This window comes from Canis lupus, chromosome 13 (assembly GCF_048164855.1).
Source record: "Canis lupus baileyi chromosome 13, mCanLup2.hap1, whole genome shotgun sequence".
Taxonomy (NCBI): Eukaryota; Metazoa; Chordata; class Mammalia; order Carnivora; family Canidae; genus Canis; species Canis lupus.
This window is the reverse complement of record NC_132850.1, coordinates 37,017,676-37,038,408: the sequence shown is the minus strand read 5'-3', so window position 1 is coordinate 37,038,408 and position 20,733 is coordinate 37,017,676. Positions and strand designations below refer to the sequence as shown.

Sequence of the window (20,733 nt, the reverse complement as noted above, 5' to 3'; positions counted from 1 at the left end):
TGTCACTATATTCTTAGATTTTTCTAACAGTTTAATTGCACCTCTTTAGGGAATTAATCAAGTTTCTGAAAGCTTTAGTCAATGAATGTTAGCACAAGTGTCTTTAGAGAGTGTGGTTGGTTCAGTTTTCTTTCTCTTTCCCGTGGAGTAGCAGCAAGGGTTAGGGGCATCAGGATTTCCTCCCAGCAGGCTCACCTGGGCTTCTCCTGCTGTCTCAGGGCAGCCAGAGGACAGGCCCCAAAGCATCAGGGCTTTTATACTTCGGCAGTGCCACACTTGCTAATGTCCTGTTGACCAAAGCTAGTCACCCTCTCAAGCCCAAGTCAATCTGGGAGAGTAATACTCAGTGACATTGGCATGTGATCTGCAGTCCATTACTGTAACAATCTACCATGTACATAAAATAAAAATATACATATAACCTGAAAAATTCAGGACTCTTTTCACTACTACTTTATTGTTTTTATTTTTATTTTTTTTTAAAGATTTTATTTACTCATTCATGATAGAGAGAGAGAGGGGCAGAGACACAGGCAGAGGGAGAAGCAGGCTCCATGCAGGGAGCCTGATGCGGGACTCGATCCCAGGACTCCAGGATAACGCCCCGGGCCAAAGGCAGGTGTTAAACCGCTGATCCCCTCATTACTACTTTAAACTTGAGTCTCATTCTGGATCTGGTCACTGGATTATTATCATTTCATTAAACCTTCTGATTATCTCATGAATAGCATGATCATTTTGCATTTTGGGGGTTACTTTGGTTAAAGGTATTAATTTGTTAAATGTAAACATTAAAAACATACCAAAAATCAAAGCCAAGAAATGTGTTTCAGCCCCACAGCATAGGCCTGGTTAGTCACAAGGTGTCACATTCCTTTTGCTTAGTGATTAGTTCAAGAAATGGCCAAGATTGCAGGGCAGCCCAGGTGGCTCAGTGGTTTAGTACCACCTTCAGCTCAGGGTGTGATCCTGGAGACTTGGGATTGAGTCCCATGTCAGGCTCCCTGTGAGCCTGCTTCTCCTTCTGCCTGTGTTTGGGCCTCTCATGAATAAATAATTTTTTTTTAAGATTTTATTTTATTTACTCATGAGAGATACAGAGTGGGAGAGAGAGAGGCAGAGACACAGGCAGAGGGAGGAGCAGGCTCCATGCAGGGAGCCCGACCTGAGACTGGATCCCGGATCTCCAGGATCATGCCCTGGGCTGCAGGCGGCGCTAAACCACTGTGCCACCCGGGCTGCCCGAATAAATTAAAATCTTAAAAAAAAAAAAAAAAAAAGGCCGAGGTTGCAATGTGGGCCAATGAAACAGAGATGAATTTTATTGGAGGCTTTGAGGAAATGTTTTTTCTCCTGAGAGCCACAGTAGCCAGGCTTTCTCATTCACCTATTTGACAATAAGGAGGAGGCACAGAGCACCTAGGCCTGTTGACAGCCAGCCCAACCCATTGGGGAATTTGGCATTGGGGCGATGCCAACACTGGATGACAAAACAGAGGGAAGGGAGGAATCTGAGTCTTCAGTATTATTGAGCTACTGGAAAAACCAGTCCTGAAGCCTGTCCTTCTGATGAATTTCCAAGGGTGATCTGATATACTTCCTTATTTTTACAAGTCCATTTTAGTCAGATTTTGAAATCTGTTAGCATCCACAGCTGTTTCTGAGGTACTGTACTGGGCTATATGGTACATCAATATTGCATGTAGTCCTGTATTCAAAGACTTTCCATCTAGTTGGGAACATGCAATGCCCATTACTGTGCCAAGTGTGTGTCCTAGAGAAAAGCACAGTATAACCACAGCACCTTTGAGTCATCAGAGAGGCTTCCTAGAAGTGACTGAGCTGGTTTTTGAGTGATGGCAGTCAGAGGAAGAAGGTAGGAAAAAGGAGAAATATGAGCCAAATGTCAGTGTCAGAAGACATCTATGCCAGGAAACCAATTCTATGTTTGATCTATTTCTATCATTAACCAAACGGTGACCAAGATGGCCCTGGTCTTTGCCCTCACAGCTTATAGCCTAGGTAGGCAGGGGGGCCAGAGGATTAAACAAACAGTAGCAATGTGCAAACAATAAGATGGCAAGGTTGGGAGGCCAGATCAAGAGCGTGAGAACTCATGCTAATGGTACAGTAGGGGAAACAAAACTCAACCAGCACAGAACACCTCAGATCTCGAGGGTGAGTGAGCAAGGATGGGTTGCCGTGGCTCATTAGTGGTTTCTACCATCTGGGTGCCAGGTTCCTGATGTCTGAAGCAACTGCAGTAGAACCACTTGGAAAATATCTGCCCTCACATTTCAGAATAACTTTCCACCACATAAAAATCTAAGAAGCTAGCATTGACTTTATCCTTTCACTGCTCACTGTAATAAAGATCAAGACACTCATGCTTTCGGAGATTTCTGGCAAAACCAATTTAAATTTTAAAAGTATGTATTTCACCAGAGTTCCGTTTAGGAGAACCAGCTCTCAATACACTCTGGCTTTGACTCTTTGATGTCAGTCTTACCAGCCTAATTGGATTGTGAATTCCCTGAAGGCAGGCCTCATTCTAGAACCAGAATTTCAGAGATGGAAGGAATCCAGCCTCTACAGATAAAAAGTTCAAGAAGAAATCAAAGCCTAGATGTCAAGTCCCTGATGTGCGTTTCCTCCAGCATAGCACGTTGCCTCGCCTTTCTCCCATGGCATCTGGTGTGTGTGCCCTCAATTTAGCAAAGGTGATATTGTGCACAATAAGGCAAAAATTGGCTCTCAGGTTGTAGAAGAACTTGCATATTGTGATGATTTGGGGTCTTCTAAAGCTCAACCCTATCTGACAAAATCTTATTCCTTAGGGAGAAATTTAATTTTTCTCCAGGGGGCTGGTGGCCTGATAACCTTAAAAGATTGACAAAAGAAACATTGACCTAGCCCAATGTGGAACACAGGAGTTTTCTCATCCCACTGCCCACTGTGAGAGCTTTCCACCTGAATGTCTAGCACCCGATACCTCCTACTCTCTCCCCTCAAGGACTAGTTCAAGGTATCTTGCCAGAGTATGCTCATACAACAAATGTTTGAATACCTACTGTGTACACTAAAACCAGATTAATTTTTTTCTACAATAGTCTTCTCCTGGTCCTAACTGGTTTCAAAAATTTCAGTGGCTTTTCCTGACCCTAAGAATGAGGTTCCTACTAGTGATGTTCCAAAGCCCTGTGAATTCTGAGCTGGCCCTAGATCCCCAAGGAGCTAGGAGAGCTCATCACCTGTCTTCTAAACACTTCATAATGTTCCATCTTGGAGCTTTTCTCTCTCATCAAAATCCTTCCAGACCCCAAAGCTAAGAATGATAGCAGCCTCTCCACTCAACTATGGAACTGTCTTTGGTTTTACTTTTACAATTTATTCCCCCATAAGCATCATTCTTTGGCATTATATTAAGGAATTCATATGCTCTTTCCAATCCACAAACATGAATCCTTAACATGAATTCCTGGGTTGGCATACTTAGTATGTTTTAATTAAGTAATTTTCACTGTGACTATCAGTGAATTTTTATCAGCATAAAAATTAATTTATTGATCACCTGCTATGATCCAGTCACCATACTAGATCCAGGGCATGAGGTGGTGGTTGCCCTCTACTAACTTACATTCTAAAGAGAGAGTTAAATCACAGTGCTATTAAGGCTAGCATGGACAATGGGTGTGCAGTAGGGGTGGGGAAAGACTAGCTCTAATTTCCCACATAGAGAAGAGCAGGAAAACCATCTAGGCAAAAGGAACAGTGCTGCAAGACCTGGAACAGCAAAAACAAACTGTGTTTTGAGGCACAGTGTGAAAGCCAGTATGGCTAGGGCCTACGCTGCAGCACTTCTCAGACTTTAACAGGTGTACAATAACCCAGTGGCTGGTTAAGACACAGATTCTGATTCAGCAGGTCTGGGGTGGGGCCATGGTTCTCATTTCCAGCAAGCTCCCAATTTGCAAGGGGTTACAGGACACTGGCCTGGGAGGACTAAGGCAGTTCTGGATGGGTATCCTCTTCTGCTTTCACTTAGAAAAGACATTAATGCTATTTGTTTAAAATGAATGCCTCCTAGAGAGAGTAGGGTGCACTTTACCTTCTTATTCCATAGGTATCAAGATAGACTTCTATGTTTAAACATACCTAGTATTTAATTTTAGCCTTTATATCTATTGTCTGCATCCCAAATTCCTACTGTTGAGTAGGTGTTTGGTCACAGGGGAGGCATCACCCATGGTGACCATGCTGCTCCCACATTCCCTCAAGACTCCCCCAAGTATATGAGGGACAATGCTCCAATGATCCCAAGCTACTAGGTAATGACAGCATTGTGTATTGTTACCCATAACCTCCCAACAAGGAATATTTTGATTTTATTTAAGTGGAATACAGTAAAGCCTCATTGATTCAGCCTTTATTAATGTGTAATGGGTGATAATTTGATAATTTGATTAATATTTACTTCTCAAATTATTCATAAATAGGATAAAGTTTAATAATGCAGTTGTGATTATAAGGATGTCTAAACATTTAAAAAGATTTCAAGTAAACTCATATGGTTTTAGAAACACCTATTTATATTGTTCATTTCCTAAAAAACTATAATAGGTAATGCTACCGATCTACTTACAGGGCTAGAAACAACAATAATAGTGACAACAAATATTTATTAAGAACTATAAAAATTTTGTTTTTATTTGTAATGTGAATAATCAAAAAATTAAAAATGATTTTTGAAAATTACATTATTGGATTTGGTCCAAATGCATCCATTCTAGGAAGGCCCCTATACCTACATGTAAAATGATGAGTCTTGAACTGTGCTGTGAAGCTCTATTGTTAGAGCAGAGAAGAGATTAGGAATAGAAGGACATCCTCTCTCAGGGGACACTCATGCATTCAAAGAGCTTTTAGAGAAACAATGTGTGGGGAAAGGACAATCTAGCTGCTTATCATAGAAGGCTACATTTGCTTAGTTTGGGACATATCACTTGGATTTCTCACCATCCCCTAATTTTCACAAAATGTAGTTTAAAGACTGAAATTTGAAAAGCAGAAACAAAATGGCAATTTCAAGCCATGTCTACCTAACTGCCAATCTGCCTTTCCCCAATGAAGGCATTTTGATGATACTCTATCATATTAATCTCCAAAATATTTGTAACAAATCTCTGTGAAGTGATGTAATGTTCTAAGATCATGATCCATTTGATTTACCTGTTAATATGTCCAGGTGCACATGTTAAAAGAAATTAATGACTTGATTTTTTTTCAAGTGGATTAACAAAGTACTGAAATATATTTAAGTGACATCACATTGGTAAATCACTAGAGTGTTTTAACTTTTACTGCAACTGCGTTGACTTATACTGTCGCAGAGTCTTCTATTTTCTTTCAGATCTTTCATTTTTATAGATGACTTTTCCTTTAGCTACAACATATTCAATTAATTCATGATGGCCTCCAAACTGGTAAATCAAATGCTCCCATCTAGAAAGAAATCAAACACACTTTAATGCATACAGGTCAAAATCATCACTTTGTCAATAAATGCTAATTTAGAAATACATTCTCTAGAAATGTCTTTATACCTTGTCATCGATATTTGGGCTTTTTAAAAAAATAGTAGATTACTATGATAACTAGTCTATGACTTAAATATTGTTCAATGGTATTATTTAAGTATTTGACCTTAAAATATTTGATCCGATTAAGTGATATACGAAAGGTGACATCAGCATTATTTTCAATAGAGAGAGTGAAGAGTAGAATTACAGAGTTGCTTTTCTTCAGTTGAACTTGAGGACCAAGTAGTGCAATAGGCTTGCTAGGGTCAAGGATTTACAACTTCAAGATTTAGGAAAATAAGACTCAAATTGTTAAATTGGAAGCGCAGTTGACAACAGACCGTGGGTGAATAATATGAACCCAGGGCCAAGAAAACTGAAGTGAGGCTTTGGGGATCTGGTAGGGGAAGCCAGAGAGGTGATGAATCAGAAGCAGGGTGACCAGCTGGAGTTGGGACACCCATGGCTCAGCACAAGCTGTAGGTCAGAACTCCAGCAGAAAAACAAGAATGCAAGCCAGGGGCACAAGTCCAAAGTCCAGGTAAACAGAAGAAAAACCTGGAGAGCTATGACAGGTATAAGGCAGATAACGAGACCAGACAAGGGGGTCTATCTACCCTGTTTGGTCTACGACCTGTAGGGAGACTTTCTGGTTGGAAAGGGATGATGATGATGAAGGAGATTGGGGAGCTTCTGAGCCTACACAGAGCCTGATGCAGGAAAGGCATTTAAACCCAGTCCACATGTTACGAGGGACATAAAATAAAATAGCTCGGTTGAGAGGTCATTCACCTGGCCGCATTGATGACAATGAGATCTCCCTGTTTGCCCACTTCCAGGGATCCGTGTGTGTGAGATTTTCCCAGAGCATAAGCTGCATTGATGGTGGCAGCCGCCAAGGCTTCAGGCATGGACATTCTCATGTTCACACAGGCCAGGTGCATGACCACTGGCTGAGGCAGAAAAGAAGAGTGTTAGAGGAAAGTCACAAGATGGCAACTGCTCCCTAGGACATTTCTCAACACGGCGCAACCAATAATGGAAATTAAGTGTGTGGGATGAACTAGCTAAACTGGTATAACATTTTAATTTACATATAAAGATTCTTACGCTTTGGAAAAGATTCCTTTGTTACAGAGATCACACCCTAGCGCCCCTGACCCCCGTGTATTGAGTATTTATTTACAACTTTTCAAGACCACTCACTATGTAAGATGAAAGCCCCCCTACATACTTATTTACTAAAACTTCTTTGAGCTTGTGCTCTCCTCCAAGATGGTAGTAAATTATCGTCAAACCACAATGCCCAAGGCTGAATCAAAAAATTATGCAGATAGAACTTTCTCTCCTCTCTCGATGCCTAGAGGCATCCATGTGGCACAGAGGTACCCAATTTACCCTGCTGTCTACACTTTTTTTTTGTTTCACAGGAAAATATTTTCTTAGATCTTTGGTACATTTTAACAGTGAACTATTTTTAAATCATTTATACACATGGTAGAAAACTGATTCTTTGCTCGGAAAGGCACGTTAAAAATAGTTACCATTGAAAAGCAATATGCGTTAGGGTTGAAATCGCTGCCCAGAGCAACTATGACTCCTTCATCTAACATCTTCCTAGCGCGAGGTTGCTTCAGTCTAAGAGGAGGGGGCAAAAAAAAGGAAGATGTCAGTCTCTGGAAGTAGAACTTCTGCAGACGAGATGTTCAGAAAAGAAACAGACCTAAGCTATCCAACCCCCGTGTGTTTTGGAGGAAGAAACAAACTCAAGGTTAAGTGTTCAGTGGTGAGGCCAGGTGGAACCCCAGGATTCTTGAATTTTATCATTCTGCTTTTGAAATGACTTGTCTGTGACTAATTTCTTTAATTTGGGAGTATTTTGGCAATCTTTACATACATTCAGAGATTCTTGCTAAGGAAGAAAAATATGACTTAAAATTTTCTTCAAGTGTAACAGACTTTTTTTTGACTCCCAAACATAAACAATGGGGTTAAAATAATGCTGTTTTTATTAACTTCCATTTTGCAATTTCATTTTTTTTTTATTTTTTTCCATTTTGCAATTTTAAAAAATTCATGTCTCTCCCTCTCCTTGGGAGGAGAGGGGTCTCAAACATTTTTTTGTCAGCCCTTTAAAATTTTGAAGGCCCAAGAATCTAATATACAAAATGTCTGTGCTTCTTCCTGGGTTGCAAGTCTCTTTGATCTCCTTGGCAAAATATTATTCTTTAGGACATGACTCAAAAGTTATATCAGAGAAAAACTGAGCCAAACACTGGCTAAAGTGGTGAAGACAGACTGTATAGTCTATTGCAAAAGGGGAAAGAGTCCAGTGTAGACTAGACTGTTTTGATTTGTACAGTGGTAACTGGATGTTGTGTTGTTGTTGTTTTAAGATTTTATTTATTTATTCACGAGAGATACAGAGAGAGAGAGAGAGATAGGTAGAGACACAGGCCAAGGGAGAAGCAGGCTCCATGCAGGGAGCCTGACATGGGACTCGATCCTGGGACTCCAGGATCATGCCCTGGGCTGAAGGCAGATGCTCAACCACTGAACCACCCAGGCATCCTTAAATGGGTGTTTCAAAGAAAGAATAAGAAAGTCGAGAGGAAGAAGGGGCAGGTATTTAAGAAGACAATCCTGAGTGGTAGAAGAGTTATATCTCAAAGGAACAGAGAAAGGATTTACATTTGCAAACTTTGTAAAGTGACTGCTCTAAGAGGAAGTCCAGGGGCCTATCTGCCTATCACCTGGTTTTGCTGGAACAGTGAATTTCCCTGCTACTAGCAGGCTGGGCTCTCTCAGGCAGGTGCTCCCTTTAAGGGGGCCTGGGTCATCCTAGGCATACAGCCTTGAGCTGTCAGAAACTATGTTAGTGTTTATTCAAGGCTCACAGTGTTGTGGGGAGGGGAATAGATAAGATCAGTTGTCTGAGAGCCTACAGGTTTCTAGGCCATGAGTGAGGTCCTTGAAACATTCATAGTCTATGATTGACAATTTGCAGGACTACCTAAGATAATGTTCCTCAACACTGGATAACATGGGATAATGTATGAGAGGAGGTGGGTGAAGCAGAGAGGAGAAGGAGGAAAGGTAGAGCTTAAAATTTCCCCACAGTTCATTCTCTTTTTTATTTTTTTAAAGATTTTATTTATTTATTTATTTGAGAGAAAGAGAGAGCATGAGAGGGGAGGGGAGGGAGAAGCAGATTCCCCGCTGAGCAAGGAACCCATATTGGGCTCATCCCAGGACCCTAGATCATGCCCTGAGCTGAAGGCAGCTGCTTAACCCACTGAGCCACCCAGCAACCCTCACAGTTCATGCTGATGGCCTCCCCTCCGCTTCCAGAAATAAAGAGGGGAAAAAATGAGACTGTAGAAGTATCAAGGGAGTTCCAGAAAAACTGAGGTGAATGTATCCTGAATAAACTTAAACAGTTTACAAAAGGTGCATAAAATAATGATTAAAGGAAGTGGCATAAGGCAACTGTTACTCTGGAAATGAGAGTGGAGAAATTTAGGGCACGGCAGGGAGTCCTGCAGGTTGCTCCCGTTGGAGATATCAGAAAAATACCGGACCAGAGAAGCCAGAGAGAAAAAGTGTGGCTTTCTCCAGACTGTATGGTCAGCCCATCTTGCGGTTACCACAGATGGCAGCCGCCTCTGGCATAGGGACAGAGCTCAGACTTCTCTTGCTGAGTTGCCCTTCACAGTGCAATTCTCAGATTTTCGCTCCATCTTTAAGAGATTCAAGGTGAGGTAAAGGAAGAACCTTTTTTTTGGTAAAATTTATCCCTTGGCTGATGGAAAACTAACCAGATTAAGTACTGATTGATGACTGCTGAGACTTGTTGGAAATGCCAAGATACCAAGAATGGTTATTGATTGATATTTCCTGGATGCAATCTGCATTATGTCTACTCTTAAAATTAAGAGAACAGTAATAATACACATATATGTATAACATCATAATATATTTGAGAAAAATACTGCAGTATTCCTATTTTCTCTCCTATAAAAGTTACTCGAAGGGAGCCAAGGTGGCTTGGTCCGTTAGGCATCCATTCTTGATTTTGGTCAGGTCATGATCTCATGGTCAAGAGATCGAGCCCTCTGTCAAGTGTGAAGAATCTTTACATTCTTTCTCTCCTCTCCCTCTGTCCCTCCCCCCAGCTCATATGCACATGGGAGCGCCCTCACTCACTCTCAAACAAACAAACAAACAAATTAATAGAAATTACTCAAAGCCTGGCTTTTCAATCCCTAAAGCAGTGTCTCAACCTTGGCATAATTCATAATTGTAGGTGTGCAATTCTTAGACAAGATAATTCTTTGCGGTGGGAGGTGTTCTGCGGGCTGTGGGATATTATTTCTGGCCACCTATGAGGTGCTAGGTAGCGCCCTCTGGTGATGACATCCAAACCCACCTCCAGACGCTGATTTCTCCAACAGCAGCCATAGAGATGCACTACAGACTAGGCGTATTCAATCCTTAGAGGACAAACAGCAAAATTCTTGGGGAGATTTCACAAAATACACTTAGATATCTCCCCTTTCCTCCCACCCCTGGGGATCTGTGAGGACTGTGGTACCCACTTGCATCCTCTTAGACAACAGCTCCTTCAGATTCTGAACACTGCCAGACCTCTCTAACATCTGATGCATGTTTTTTAAAGCAGAAAGCATACTTCATTATTTTATAGTTATAAACGTAACGCACATTGAATTTTTATTTAGAACATTCTCAACATGGAGGGGGGGGAGAAAGAGAAAGCTCCACTCTTCCCAATAACCCTGCCACAGAAAGGCCATTTGGTCTAAGGTATCAGGTCTAAGGTATCAGGATACCTCACTCCAGAGTTGGTATCTTCCATGATCTGAGTTTGTAAGGAATTTGGAAGGGCAATGAAATAAGATGTAGGCATCTGGACCTGTGTCCTCATGCCTGCACCTGCCCGAATAGCTCACCTCAGCATGTAGGCCGTGGTGGGCAGGAGGATGGCCGAGCACCTGGCCGTTGCCATGGCAGCGATGCCTTCGTCGCTAGCTTCTTCCAGGTGACTGACCGCCAGGGCTCCCAGCTCAGCCCCGAGCTAAGCAGAACAGGCAGAGAGAGAAAGCTTTCACCAGCAGCAACAACAATCAATAAAGTGCCAGAACATTTTTTTTCCCTGCAAAATATAAACAGCACTCTGCTACTAAAATGTCTTGGCAACTGCTTCTCACAAGCACAAGCCCCCAAATGGGTAAAAGGTTCATGACGGACATTCATTTGAAAAATAGCTAGTGTGCTACTTCCAAAACTATTCTCGAATCCAAGTGCTTACGGATGTTCTTCAAGCAGAGTGATATTGGTAATAAAATCTGACTCTTACAGCATCATTCAAAACACAATAAGGAAAGGTATGCTGCGGTGCCATTGCACTCAGCAGAAACAGATCAGTTAAGAAAACAAACTTTAAAAATGTGAAATTATACATATAACTTGAGAGTATCTGCTGGAGCTTGATTTCTCTCCAGATAAAAAGTCTGGGCTCAATGGTTAGAAGAAAACTAGGTGGAGGTAATGCTATGATGATAATAAGAACATGGCATTCGAGTGGGTTTCTTCTCAGCTTGACACGTGTACACACACACACATACACGCAAACACACATGCACACAGTGCCCCAGCCTGTAAGGTGATATGTTAAGCGCTCCAAAGAAAGGAAAGGAAACTCATTTTTGACATTACGCTGTGGCCCAGGGAGGCAGCAATGCCCACACCAGGGCAGGAGAGGGCTGGCCCCTCGTCAGCAGCGAGCTCAGGTCTCAGAGTATTCTGGTCTGGGGCTCTGGGGAGGCAGATGCACCAAAGACAGGCTCTGCTCCCCAGGCGGAGCTTCCTTTTAACCTTGGAGTTACCTTCACTTGCCCAAACTCAATTTGGTTTGATCCCAGGTATTGATCCCTCTGTTTAATTCACCAGTTTACTCTCTACAACCCAAAGTAGCTTGCTGACCACCTAGTTCACATTCATTCAACAAACATTCACCAAATATTTACTCACTAACGGCCAGCTGTATGCCGGGCATTATGCTAACCTCCAGGAACAGGGCTGTGAAACCATGGGTACATCCTCAGCCTGTTTCTTTACAGTGCAGTAGGGATCTGACCACAGGGGGACAAGGAGGGACAACAGCTCCTTCTTGGAGAGGTTTGGGAAGGATCCCAGAGGAGCAGTAGCTGAGATGGAAAATGGAGGGGTGGGGTAGTTAGAGTTAGCCAGTCAAGGGGTATTCGGATTAGAGAAAGCATGTCCAGAGGCGTGGGGTATCAGGCGTACTAAAACTATTTGTGCTGGCTCATGGTAAAGAGGGCAATGGAAGTAAAAGGGGGAGGAGAGAAAGAAAGAGAGAAAGAGGGAGAGAGAGAGAGAAGGTAAGCAAGAGCTGGATCCCAGTAGGGCTACAGGTATGGAGTATGGGATTTGTCCTGCGAGCCCCGGTGAGACTTTCACTGGTCTGCAGCAATGGAGAAGGAGATCAGAGGCACTGAGGGAAGGGGTTATGGGAACGGGTTAGAGTGCGGGCACGCTTGGCCCAAGGAGAAGAAGCTGTTGGGGAGTCCGGCTGCGAGCAGCTGATGGTGGTGTGACCTAGGCGGTGGGCTGAAGAGAAGCAGATCTAGACCCACTCAGGAGGCAAACCTGGAGGCCTTGTTGGTTGACTGAAATGTGGGGGGGCGGGGGACAAGTGATGTCCAAGTTGCCTGCTTGGGCAATACCTAGATAACGGGGTCATTCACCGGGCAGGAAACACAGGACAGGATTTGGAAGTGATATTAAGAGCACATTGGATGTGTTGTGGTTGGGACACAGGTGGAGAATCCACATCTGTTTTTAGGCCCCAAGGGCAGTTGTTTGTTTCATTCCAGAGCTTAGAGAGACATCTAGACACGACTGCGGAGTTCTGTCTGCCTTATTCACTGCTGAATTCTCAGTGCCTGGCACAGGGCACACACTCAAGTATTTGTAGAAAGCATGAATAAATGAATCTGAGCAAGATATAAGATCAGAAGATCAACCTGTGACTATTAATGGTGTGCTCTGCCAACGTTCACCTGGACGCTGCCACGGAAAAACCCTAGAAGCTACATGTGAAATTAGTAGACTTGGCCAGTGTGGCGTTGGGTGCCAACCCAAAGAGGCTATGAATTTGATAAACAAGATCTCAAAAACACTTCCTTTTCTACGAATGCCACCAGCGGGTTATTAAAAAGGTAAATGACCAGCAAAAAAGTACATTTCTAACTGAGATCAGGGATTCTGAGGCCCAACCAGACCAATCCACACCTTGTTCAGACAAATTTCCCCATCTTCTGCCTTTGCAGAAGGCAACTGCCACCTCTGAATAAAGTCTTCTGTAGTATGAGTGTTGACAACGGAAAAACAAAAGGTCAACCACACCTCAGCAGCCTTCATTGGGTGGAGTTCATCCCCGTGGAAGTTAATCTGTAATCCCATCTCTTTTCCACTTTGAAGAATCCTTCTGGTGGAATTGAGATCGAAGACGCCCTTCTCACAGAACACATCTATGTTGTCCACATGGATTTCCCCACTTGCACCCAGCTCCATCAGCTTTGGGAGGTGGCTATTGATGATTTCATCAGCAGCTTCCACAGCAGTCTTTCCTCTGGGGGAAGAAAATGAGATTACATGGGTAAAATATAATAATAATAGCAATAATAATATTTTGTTTTTCATTGAAGAAAGGCTTTTCTGGCACTGGAAGAATCTGACCAACTGTGGGCAAATGACCTCAAGCCTCACAAAGGCAGAGAAATAATCAAAGGTACAATTCAAGAGTCTTAACATTTGGGATGTAGAAGAGGTATTGACAAGATTTCTATAAGCAATGAATGTACACAGGGACTCAAAGCCCAGCCATGTTGCCTTCGAGAATGCCAGCAAGGCCACCTGGGTGAAAAAGTTCTTGCCAAGGACACTCAGACAGCATCCTGGATGCTTCCCTAATAACCCAACTACAGGTTCCTCACCTGAGTCCTAGTGATCACTCGGACTTTTCCTTCTTCCACACTGTTTCTAGAAGCATCTGCCTAAGTAAGGCTTCTTGTCCCACCATTTAGAACCATGGGGAAAGAGAATTGTGGGAGACCCTGAAATTCTCTCTAAAATTCTGGGGTAGTTTTAGAGTAGAAAGAGCTGGGCTTTTTGAAGTCAGTTGGACACAGAGCCCTACTACTTGCTGGCTATGTAACTTTAGAGACGTCATGTAGCCATCATTTGGCATACTCTGAGCCTCAGACTATATCGTTGAGGGCCAAGACGCAGACCTCAGAGACTCATTGGCAGATGGAGAAAATTCCTGTAAAACCTTAGTCCTGTATTTGGCACACAGAGGTCTCTTGCTCAGCAAAAACCATTTTGGTGGGAAGATAGAGGTGAACCTTGAGGAGACAGGCACTCACATATGTTGCTCCTAATTCTCAAGACAATCAAATAGAATTGTGTGTTATTTAGCTGTTTTATAGATGTTCAAAAAAGTTAAGTGAAGCCCTCAAAATCACCCAGTGGGAAGTAGCAAAGCTGGATTCAAACCCAGGCCTGGTATGGCTCCAAAGCCTAGGACAGCTCTACCACGTTACACTGCCTGTCATCCACCTTATGTTCTGTTTATTTTTATTATTTTTTAAAGATGTTATTTATTTATTCATTAGAGACACAGAGAGAGGCAGAGACATAGGCAGAGGAAGAAGCAGGCTCCCCGCAGGGAGCCTACTGTGGGACTCGAGCTGAAGGCAGATGCTCAACCACTGAGCCACCCAGGTGTCCCTTATGTTCTGTTTAGAAAAACAAAAAAATCTTTCCTATAGAGAGATGTCCCAAAAGTCTTAGTGCAGTTTTAAGCATTAATAATTTCAGAAGCATAAATGCTAAAAATGTACAAGAACATCACTGGAAATATTATTTATTTATTTTCTACTTAATTTTGTGAATTTACAATAATAAACTTAATGTTCATTTTTTATTCTCTGACTGAAAATAAGCAAAAAAATTAACATTAAACTTACTTTCCAAAGTGCATGAAACTAAATGTAAAAATATGTTATTAAACTTCCAAATAATTTCTTTTTTTTTTTTTTTTCCAAATAATTTCTGTAAGCCTGTAGCTCCTACATATCTTAGTTATCAAAACCCAAAACTGCACTAAGTCTTTGTTCTGTTTATTTTCAAGTCCTGGATTTCTTTTGGACCTTTTAATTCTGAAACTGTGGGCCTTTGGGTCTAGAAATTCCAGGACAGATAAGAAGCAGAAGGGAACAGATTTCTCTATAAGAAAGCCATATAGGAGAAACTTCTTAGATAAAAGGGAAAGCTAAAACACATTTACAAGAAAACATGTTTGCTGCTGTTAAACAAGTAGAGATGAACAAAAATAGAAACCATTCTGCGGGCAGCCCAGGTGGCTCAGGGGTTTAGCACGGCCTTCAGCCCAGGGTCCCAGGCCCACCTCAGGCTCCCTGCATGGAGCCTGCTTCTCCCTCTGCCTCTCTGTGTCTCTCATGAATAAATAAATAAAAGATCTTAAAAAAAAAACTTCTAAAAAAAAAAAAATTCTGAGTCGTCTTGACCTCAAGATTTGATCTACCTCCTACACGGTGTTACTTTTAATCTCTAGAGTGTCATTATGCTGCCTTGGGCAACTAGTTAAAGTAATATGTCATTTTAAAGGATCTATGAGGCGGCATTGCTTTTTATTAACCAAACGAGTTTTGAGCATCTCTTTTCTTCCTCGCCCGTCATTAAGGGACTAGCAAACTGATGACTGCGAGGGGCCTTCCTAAAACCGCCCGCGGAGAGGACTATTAGAATCCATCAGAACACCTTTCTAAGGGCTTCTGCTGGACTCTGCAAGCCCCAAAAGCGCCGCCGCACCTCCAGCCCTGGCAACGCATCCCCACTTAGGCGCCACCTGCCCCCTCCCTCCTCTATTTTCGACGCCCCACGTCAAGCCCGGGCGCACGGAGGTTACTTTGGCACCGAGTGAGCCCCGCAGTACGTGGCCGAGATGCCGATGGGCAGCTGCCGGCGGGCGCGCTCGATCACGCGCAGCATCTTGAGCTCCGTCTGCAGGTCGAGGCCGTATCCGCTCTTGCACTCCGCCAGCGTGGTCCCCGCGCGCACCATGCTCTGCAGCCGCCCCCGGAGGGAGCCGAACAGCTCCTCCTCCGAGGCTTGGCGCGTGTGCTCCACCGTGAAGTTGATCCCTCCTCCAGCCTGGTGGATATCCATGTACGTGGCACCTGCCAGCTGAACACAGGGCTCGGCCTTAGGCTGGCCGCACGCGGGAGGTGGCCGGCAGGGCCGCGGTGCACCCCCCCGTCTCCCGGGGGGGCGATATCCAAAATGATTAACAGTTGGCATGTCAGGGACACCAGCAGATCAGAAAGGATGCTGGGGTACAGAGCCAGGGAGGCCCCTACTGTGCCGGCTGGTGGGGAGCCCGGGGTGGGGGGTGAATATCCCAGGAAGGACTGCGATGGCAGAAATGGGAGATGGGGGGGGGCACTTAGGGTCTACCACAGCAGCGGCAATCTACCAACCAGCCCAGAAGTATTTCAGTATTTTAACAACCCGGTTGGCCCCAGTGTATACCGGCAAAGTCTCTGTCCGCCCCTGGCACCTATGAGAAAACAAAGCTTAAGCAATTCAGGAACCCTGCTACAGTTATTCCAAATATCCACTAAGGGGACCCTGGAGGGGGGTATCCACCTCTCAGTATCTGACCACTAGGGTTTGGGGCCTGACCTCTGTCACTCAAGCAAAGAAGCTCTTCCTGGGTTCCAGTTACTCTGGGCAGCAAGGTGGGTGGCACAAACGAAGTATGCCAGCCTGGTGTCTCCCTACCAGAGTTTCTTTTCTTTTCTTTTTTAAGATTTACTTGTTTACTTATTCATGAGCAACACAGAGAGAGGAGCAGAGACACAGGCAGAGGGAGAAGCAGGCTCCCCGCAGAGAGCCCGATGTGGGACTTGATCCCGGATCCCAGGATCATGCCCTGAGCCGGAGGCAGATGCTTAACCGCTGAGCCACCCAGGCGTCCCTCTATTTTGTTTTTTGTAAGATTGTATTTATTTGAGAGAGAGCAGGTGCAAGCAGGGGGAGGGGCAGAGGGAGAGGGACAAGCAGACTCCCTGCTGAGTGCTGAGGCCTACTTGGGGCTCCATCCCAGGACCCTGAGATCAGGACCTGAACTGAAGTCAGATACTTAACAGACTAGGCCACCCAGGCTCCAGAAGGCAGCCCAGTTCTGTTTTAAAGGGATGATTCTAAAACATACATGCATAGGTACATACATAAGGATTCTACAGGTAAAAAATTTTGATAACTATTATACCTAAAATGATTGCTGGCCCTGTGCATAGCATAAATATTTGGACAGTTATAAGTTAGTTTTGTTGCAATTTATTTTGCATAGTCCAGGCCAGTAAAAATATCCATGAAAAAGAAATGTAGGGGATCGCTGGGTGGCGCAGCGGTTTAGCGCCTGCCTTTGGCCCAGGGCGCCATCCTGGAGACCCAGGATCGAATCCCACATCGGGCTCCCAGTGCATGGAGCCTGCTTCTCCCTTTGCCTATGTCTCTGCCTCTCTCTCTCTCTCTCTCTGTGACTATCATAAATAAATAAAAATTTAAAAAAAAGAAAAAGAAATGTAGACATAAGTTGCAAAGCCTAATGGCCAATAACTCTTTAGAAAAAGACTTGTCTGTACTTGTGCCTTATTTTGACTTGCCATCGTTAATTGCAGTTACCTTCATTGCAAACTCGTGAACTCTTTCACCAGCCCATACTGGATGTGTGTGTGCATCCACCAAACCTGTAATCAATGAATCAAATCATCTTTAGAGCTGAGAAAGAGAAAGCCCTTAAACAGCAGGCCAATGATCCCATACCACTCTTGGGAAAGCAAGATGATGGTAAACCATCTTGGAGGAGAAGAATTTGTCTGTAGGTTTCCTCCAACAGAAAGGAAACAAGAATACTGTCTGCACTGGTCTAGAAAGCTTTGGTGCAGGAGGGCGACTGGCATGATGAGAATGCCCATTAAAGAAATACCTACAGCCCCTTTTGCCCACTAAGTCCGTGCTCACCAAGCAAGCTTTTGTTTTTTTTTAATACGATTTTTTTAAAGATTTTATTTATTTATTCATAGAGACAGAGAGGCAGAGACACAGGCAGAGGGAGAAGCAGGCATCATACAGAGAGCCTGACGTGGGACTCGATCCAGGGTCTCCAGGATCACACACCCTGGGCTGCAGGCAGCACTAAACCGCTGCACCACCGGGGCTGCCCCCAAGCAAGCTTTTGAAACAGGTGTCACCTCTATTATGTGAGGAAAACAAAGGACTATATCACCAAGGAATAATCTGGGTACAAAAACAGAATACTATCCTTCCTCACTTTGAGAAGGAAAAATATGAAATCAGAAATATGAATTCTCCTTCAAAAAAGAAATGCAGTTTAATTGAAGAGACACTATAAGCAATCATGTGAAACGTTTGTTTATCCAGGTACAGCTCAAGTAAAGTGTGTCTTTCCAGAATATTTAAAATACCTTTTGGACTAAATGTCTCATTAGGGGTTCTGACTGGATTAAAATCAAGAATCTATATTCAGAGTGCATCAGGTTTTTTTTTTCTTGATCTATTTTTTGAAATAGATTAGTAAAATTCTTCCAACAGCTTTGAACCTAAACACAACTGGTTTGTCTTCAGCATCTCAGTGGGAAGAAGTGACCTGAATGAGTAGGTTTCATTCCCAGCTCGCCCTTTACCTGTCCAGCAATCTTGGGTGGGGTACTGCATCCCTAAACTGGAGTTTTCTAATCTGTAATATAGAGATAATGATACTTACCTTACAGGGCAGTTATAAGGATGCAAGATGAAACCACATTTGTAAAGCAGCTAGGCATTCAGTGGTAGAAATTCAATGCACAGTACCTATTCTTATATTTTAATATTATTTCAAGACCCTATTTAAAAGAAGCTGCTCCTCTTTCTCTTTACATTACTAAAACTGGTTTCAGGGCTTTACTGGAAAAAAGGTTAATACCTGGCAAGATGCATTTCCCAGAACAGTCGATTCTTTCTTCGAACGTTTCTTCAGAAAACAGTTTTTGGATAGCGTCAGCAGGACCGATGGCTTTTATAAACCCATCCCTGAAGAAAAATCAAGAAATAATTACTAAAGTGTGGATAAATACTGTGGAAAAACTAAAGATTTCAAATATTGGGTATCAGTCAACATTTACCGTATTTCCTTCTTGCATCTGCGTCTTTTGGGGGAAAAAATGCCACATGCCAGCAAAACAAGTCAAATCACAGATACAGAGAGTGCCGGCTATTCCCCAAGGTCAGTGTTCCCTCCTCCCTGCAGCGCTAGATTCCTAAATGTTAGCTGAACACATGAACACCCAGAATGAAACCTACCTTTCTGGGTTTCCCGTTAACCAGGTGCCCCCTCATGACTAAACTCTAACCAATAGGTTCGTTTTCTCTTCCTGTTCCCTACTGTCTGGAAGGCGGACACCAAAAGGAGAGATGGGGCTGTCACCTTGGATGATGGAGTGGGGAAGGCTCCTGCACGACCGAGCAAGAGAGACCGGCCTCCGGACTCCACAGGGCAGGGCTGTCAGTCAGCCCTGGATTTCTACCTCTGTGCAGTTCTGGTAACTGGTTGTTGGGTTGTTTTTGTTTTGTTTGTTTGTTTTTTAGATTTTGTATATTTACTCATGAGAGACACAGAGAGAGAGAGGCAAAGACACACGCAGAGGGAGAAGCAGGCTCCTTGCAGGGAGCCCCATGCGGGACTCGATCCCAGGACCCCAGGATCAGGACCTGAGGCAAAGGCAGAGGCTCAGCCACTGAGCCACCCGGGGGAGCCCTCTGTTAACTGGTTTTTAACAAACTTTTAACAGTAACCCTGGGAATGTTTTTATCTCGTTGTTAATTAAACACACACGGTCCCTGAAAGCTGGGCTGTTGCACAACCCTAAGCAGTCTCAGAAAAGCGCCAGAGCACCTTGCGCAAGGGCGCCGCGGCGGGGCTGGGGCGCTGCAATTCCAATGGGCATCCAAGCCCCCTCCCACTGCGGGCTCGTCCTCCCGAACTTCACTGCTCTCTTACTCACCTCTAGCGGGAAGCACGGAGGGTTAAATGAAAAACAAAACAAAGCCAAACAAAGCAAACCGATAATGTCCTCTTTTTCTGGTGGCTGAATCGTTGATTTCCTACCACCCCCAAACCATCACCAGCTGAACGTTTTCCGCACACCCAAGGGGTTGGGCGGGAGGGCGTTTCGTGAACATGTAAAGCCCCAGAAGTCCACCGCAGAGGCGCTGCTTCCAAAGATCTGGGGATGGGGGGACGCGGAGGGAAGGGGGTTCAGCCTGAGAGCGTTTTCCCACGGAATGACAGCCGGTCGCCGTCACACAAGGTAGGGGGCAGCAGGTGCCCGAAGGACAGGCCCGCGGTGGCTCCCCGGCGGCGGGAAAGCTTGTCCCCGGTTCCCTCCTCGGCGCACAAGTTCGGGGAAGGGGCCACTTACGTGCCCACCACCAGGCTGGCGCCCTCCAGCACCGCCAGGCTGTGCAGCGCGTCCCCCGCCAGGAAGCGCTCGCCGCGGGCGCACACCGTCACCACCTGCCGCGCGTTCTCCAGCAGGAGGCGGTGGCCGCCCGCCATGGCGCCGCGGGTCCCCGGGAGGCCGCCCGGCAGGACGGAGGGCGGAGGGGGCCGCGGGGCCGGCGCGCGGGACTGGGGCCGGCGGCGGAGGGCGCGAGCGGAGGAGGGCGCGGGGCGGAGGCCGCGGGGAGGCAGGCGGGGGCGGCACCGCGGGGCCGGGGGTGGAGCCGGGGCGCGCGCTCGCCGCCCCCGCATCCGCTCGGCCCCGCCCCCTCCAATCCGCTCGGCCCCGCCCCCTCCAATCCGCTCGGCCCCGCCCCCTCCAATCCGCTCGGCCCGCCCCCTCCAATCCGCTCGGCCCCGCCCCCCCATCCGCTCGGCCCCGCCCCCTCCAATCCGCTCGGCCCCGTCCCCTCCAATCCGCTCGCCGCCCCCGCATCCGCTCGGCCCCGCCCCCTCCAATCC

The 20,733-nt window shown here is 45.0% G+C and overlaps 1 protein-coding gene and 1 long non-coding RNA gene across 2 annotated transcripts; one reads left to right on the top strand and one right to left on the bottom strand.

Annotated features, from left to right (window-relative positions):
- Positions 1 to 2,098: 2,098 nt before the first annotated feature.
- Positions 2,099 to 6,651, top strand: LOC140602905 (uncharacterized). Its single transcript, XR_012005887.1, has 2 exons — positions 2,099 to 2,720; positions 6,419 to 6,651. It is a non-coding gene; the product is annotated as an uncharacterized lncRNA (long non-coding RNA).
- Positions 4,678 to 20,367, bottom strand: AMDHD1 (amidohydrolase domain containing 1). Its single transcript, XM_072773163.1, has 9 exons — positions 20,192 to 20,367; positions 18,697 to 18,803; positions 17,397 to 17,461; positions 15,616 to 15,893; positions 13,029 to 13,254; positions 10,550 to 10,674; positions 7,124 to 7,217; positions 6,372 to 6,532; positions 4,678 to 5,502 (listed from the first exon to the last, which is right to left on the bottom strand). Exons 1-9 carry the CDS (start codon positions 20,326 to 20,328, stop codon positions 5,397 to 5,399), a joined length of 1,299 nt encoding a protein of 432 aa, XP_072629264.1. The 5' UTR covers positions 20,329 to 20,367; the 3' UTR covers positions 4,678 to 5,396.
- Between the last annotated feature and the right edge of the window lie 366 nt (positions 20,368 to 20,733).

Coding starts and splice junctions, on each gene's coding strand:
- AMDHD1 (XM_072773163.1), bottom strand. CDS start 20,328: ATGGCGGGCGGCCACCGCCTCCTGCTGGAGAACGCGCGGCAGGTGGTG. Junction 17,462..18,696: donor TGGGAAATGCATCTTGCCAG/GTATTAACCTTT, acceptor CATTGATTACAG/GTTTGGTGGATGCACACACA. Junction 10,675..13,028: donor ACCCAATGAAGGCTGCTGAG/GTGTGGTTGACC, acceptor TGTTCTGCTTAG/CTCGGGGCTGAGCTGGGAGC.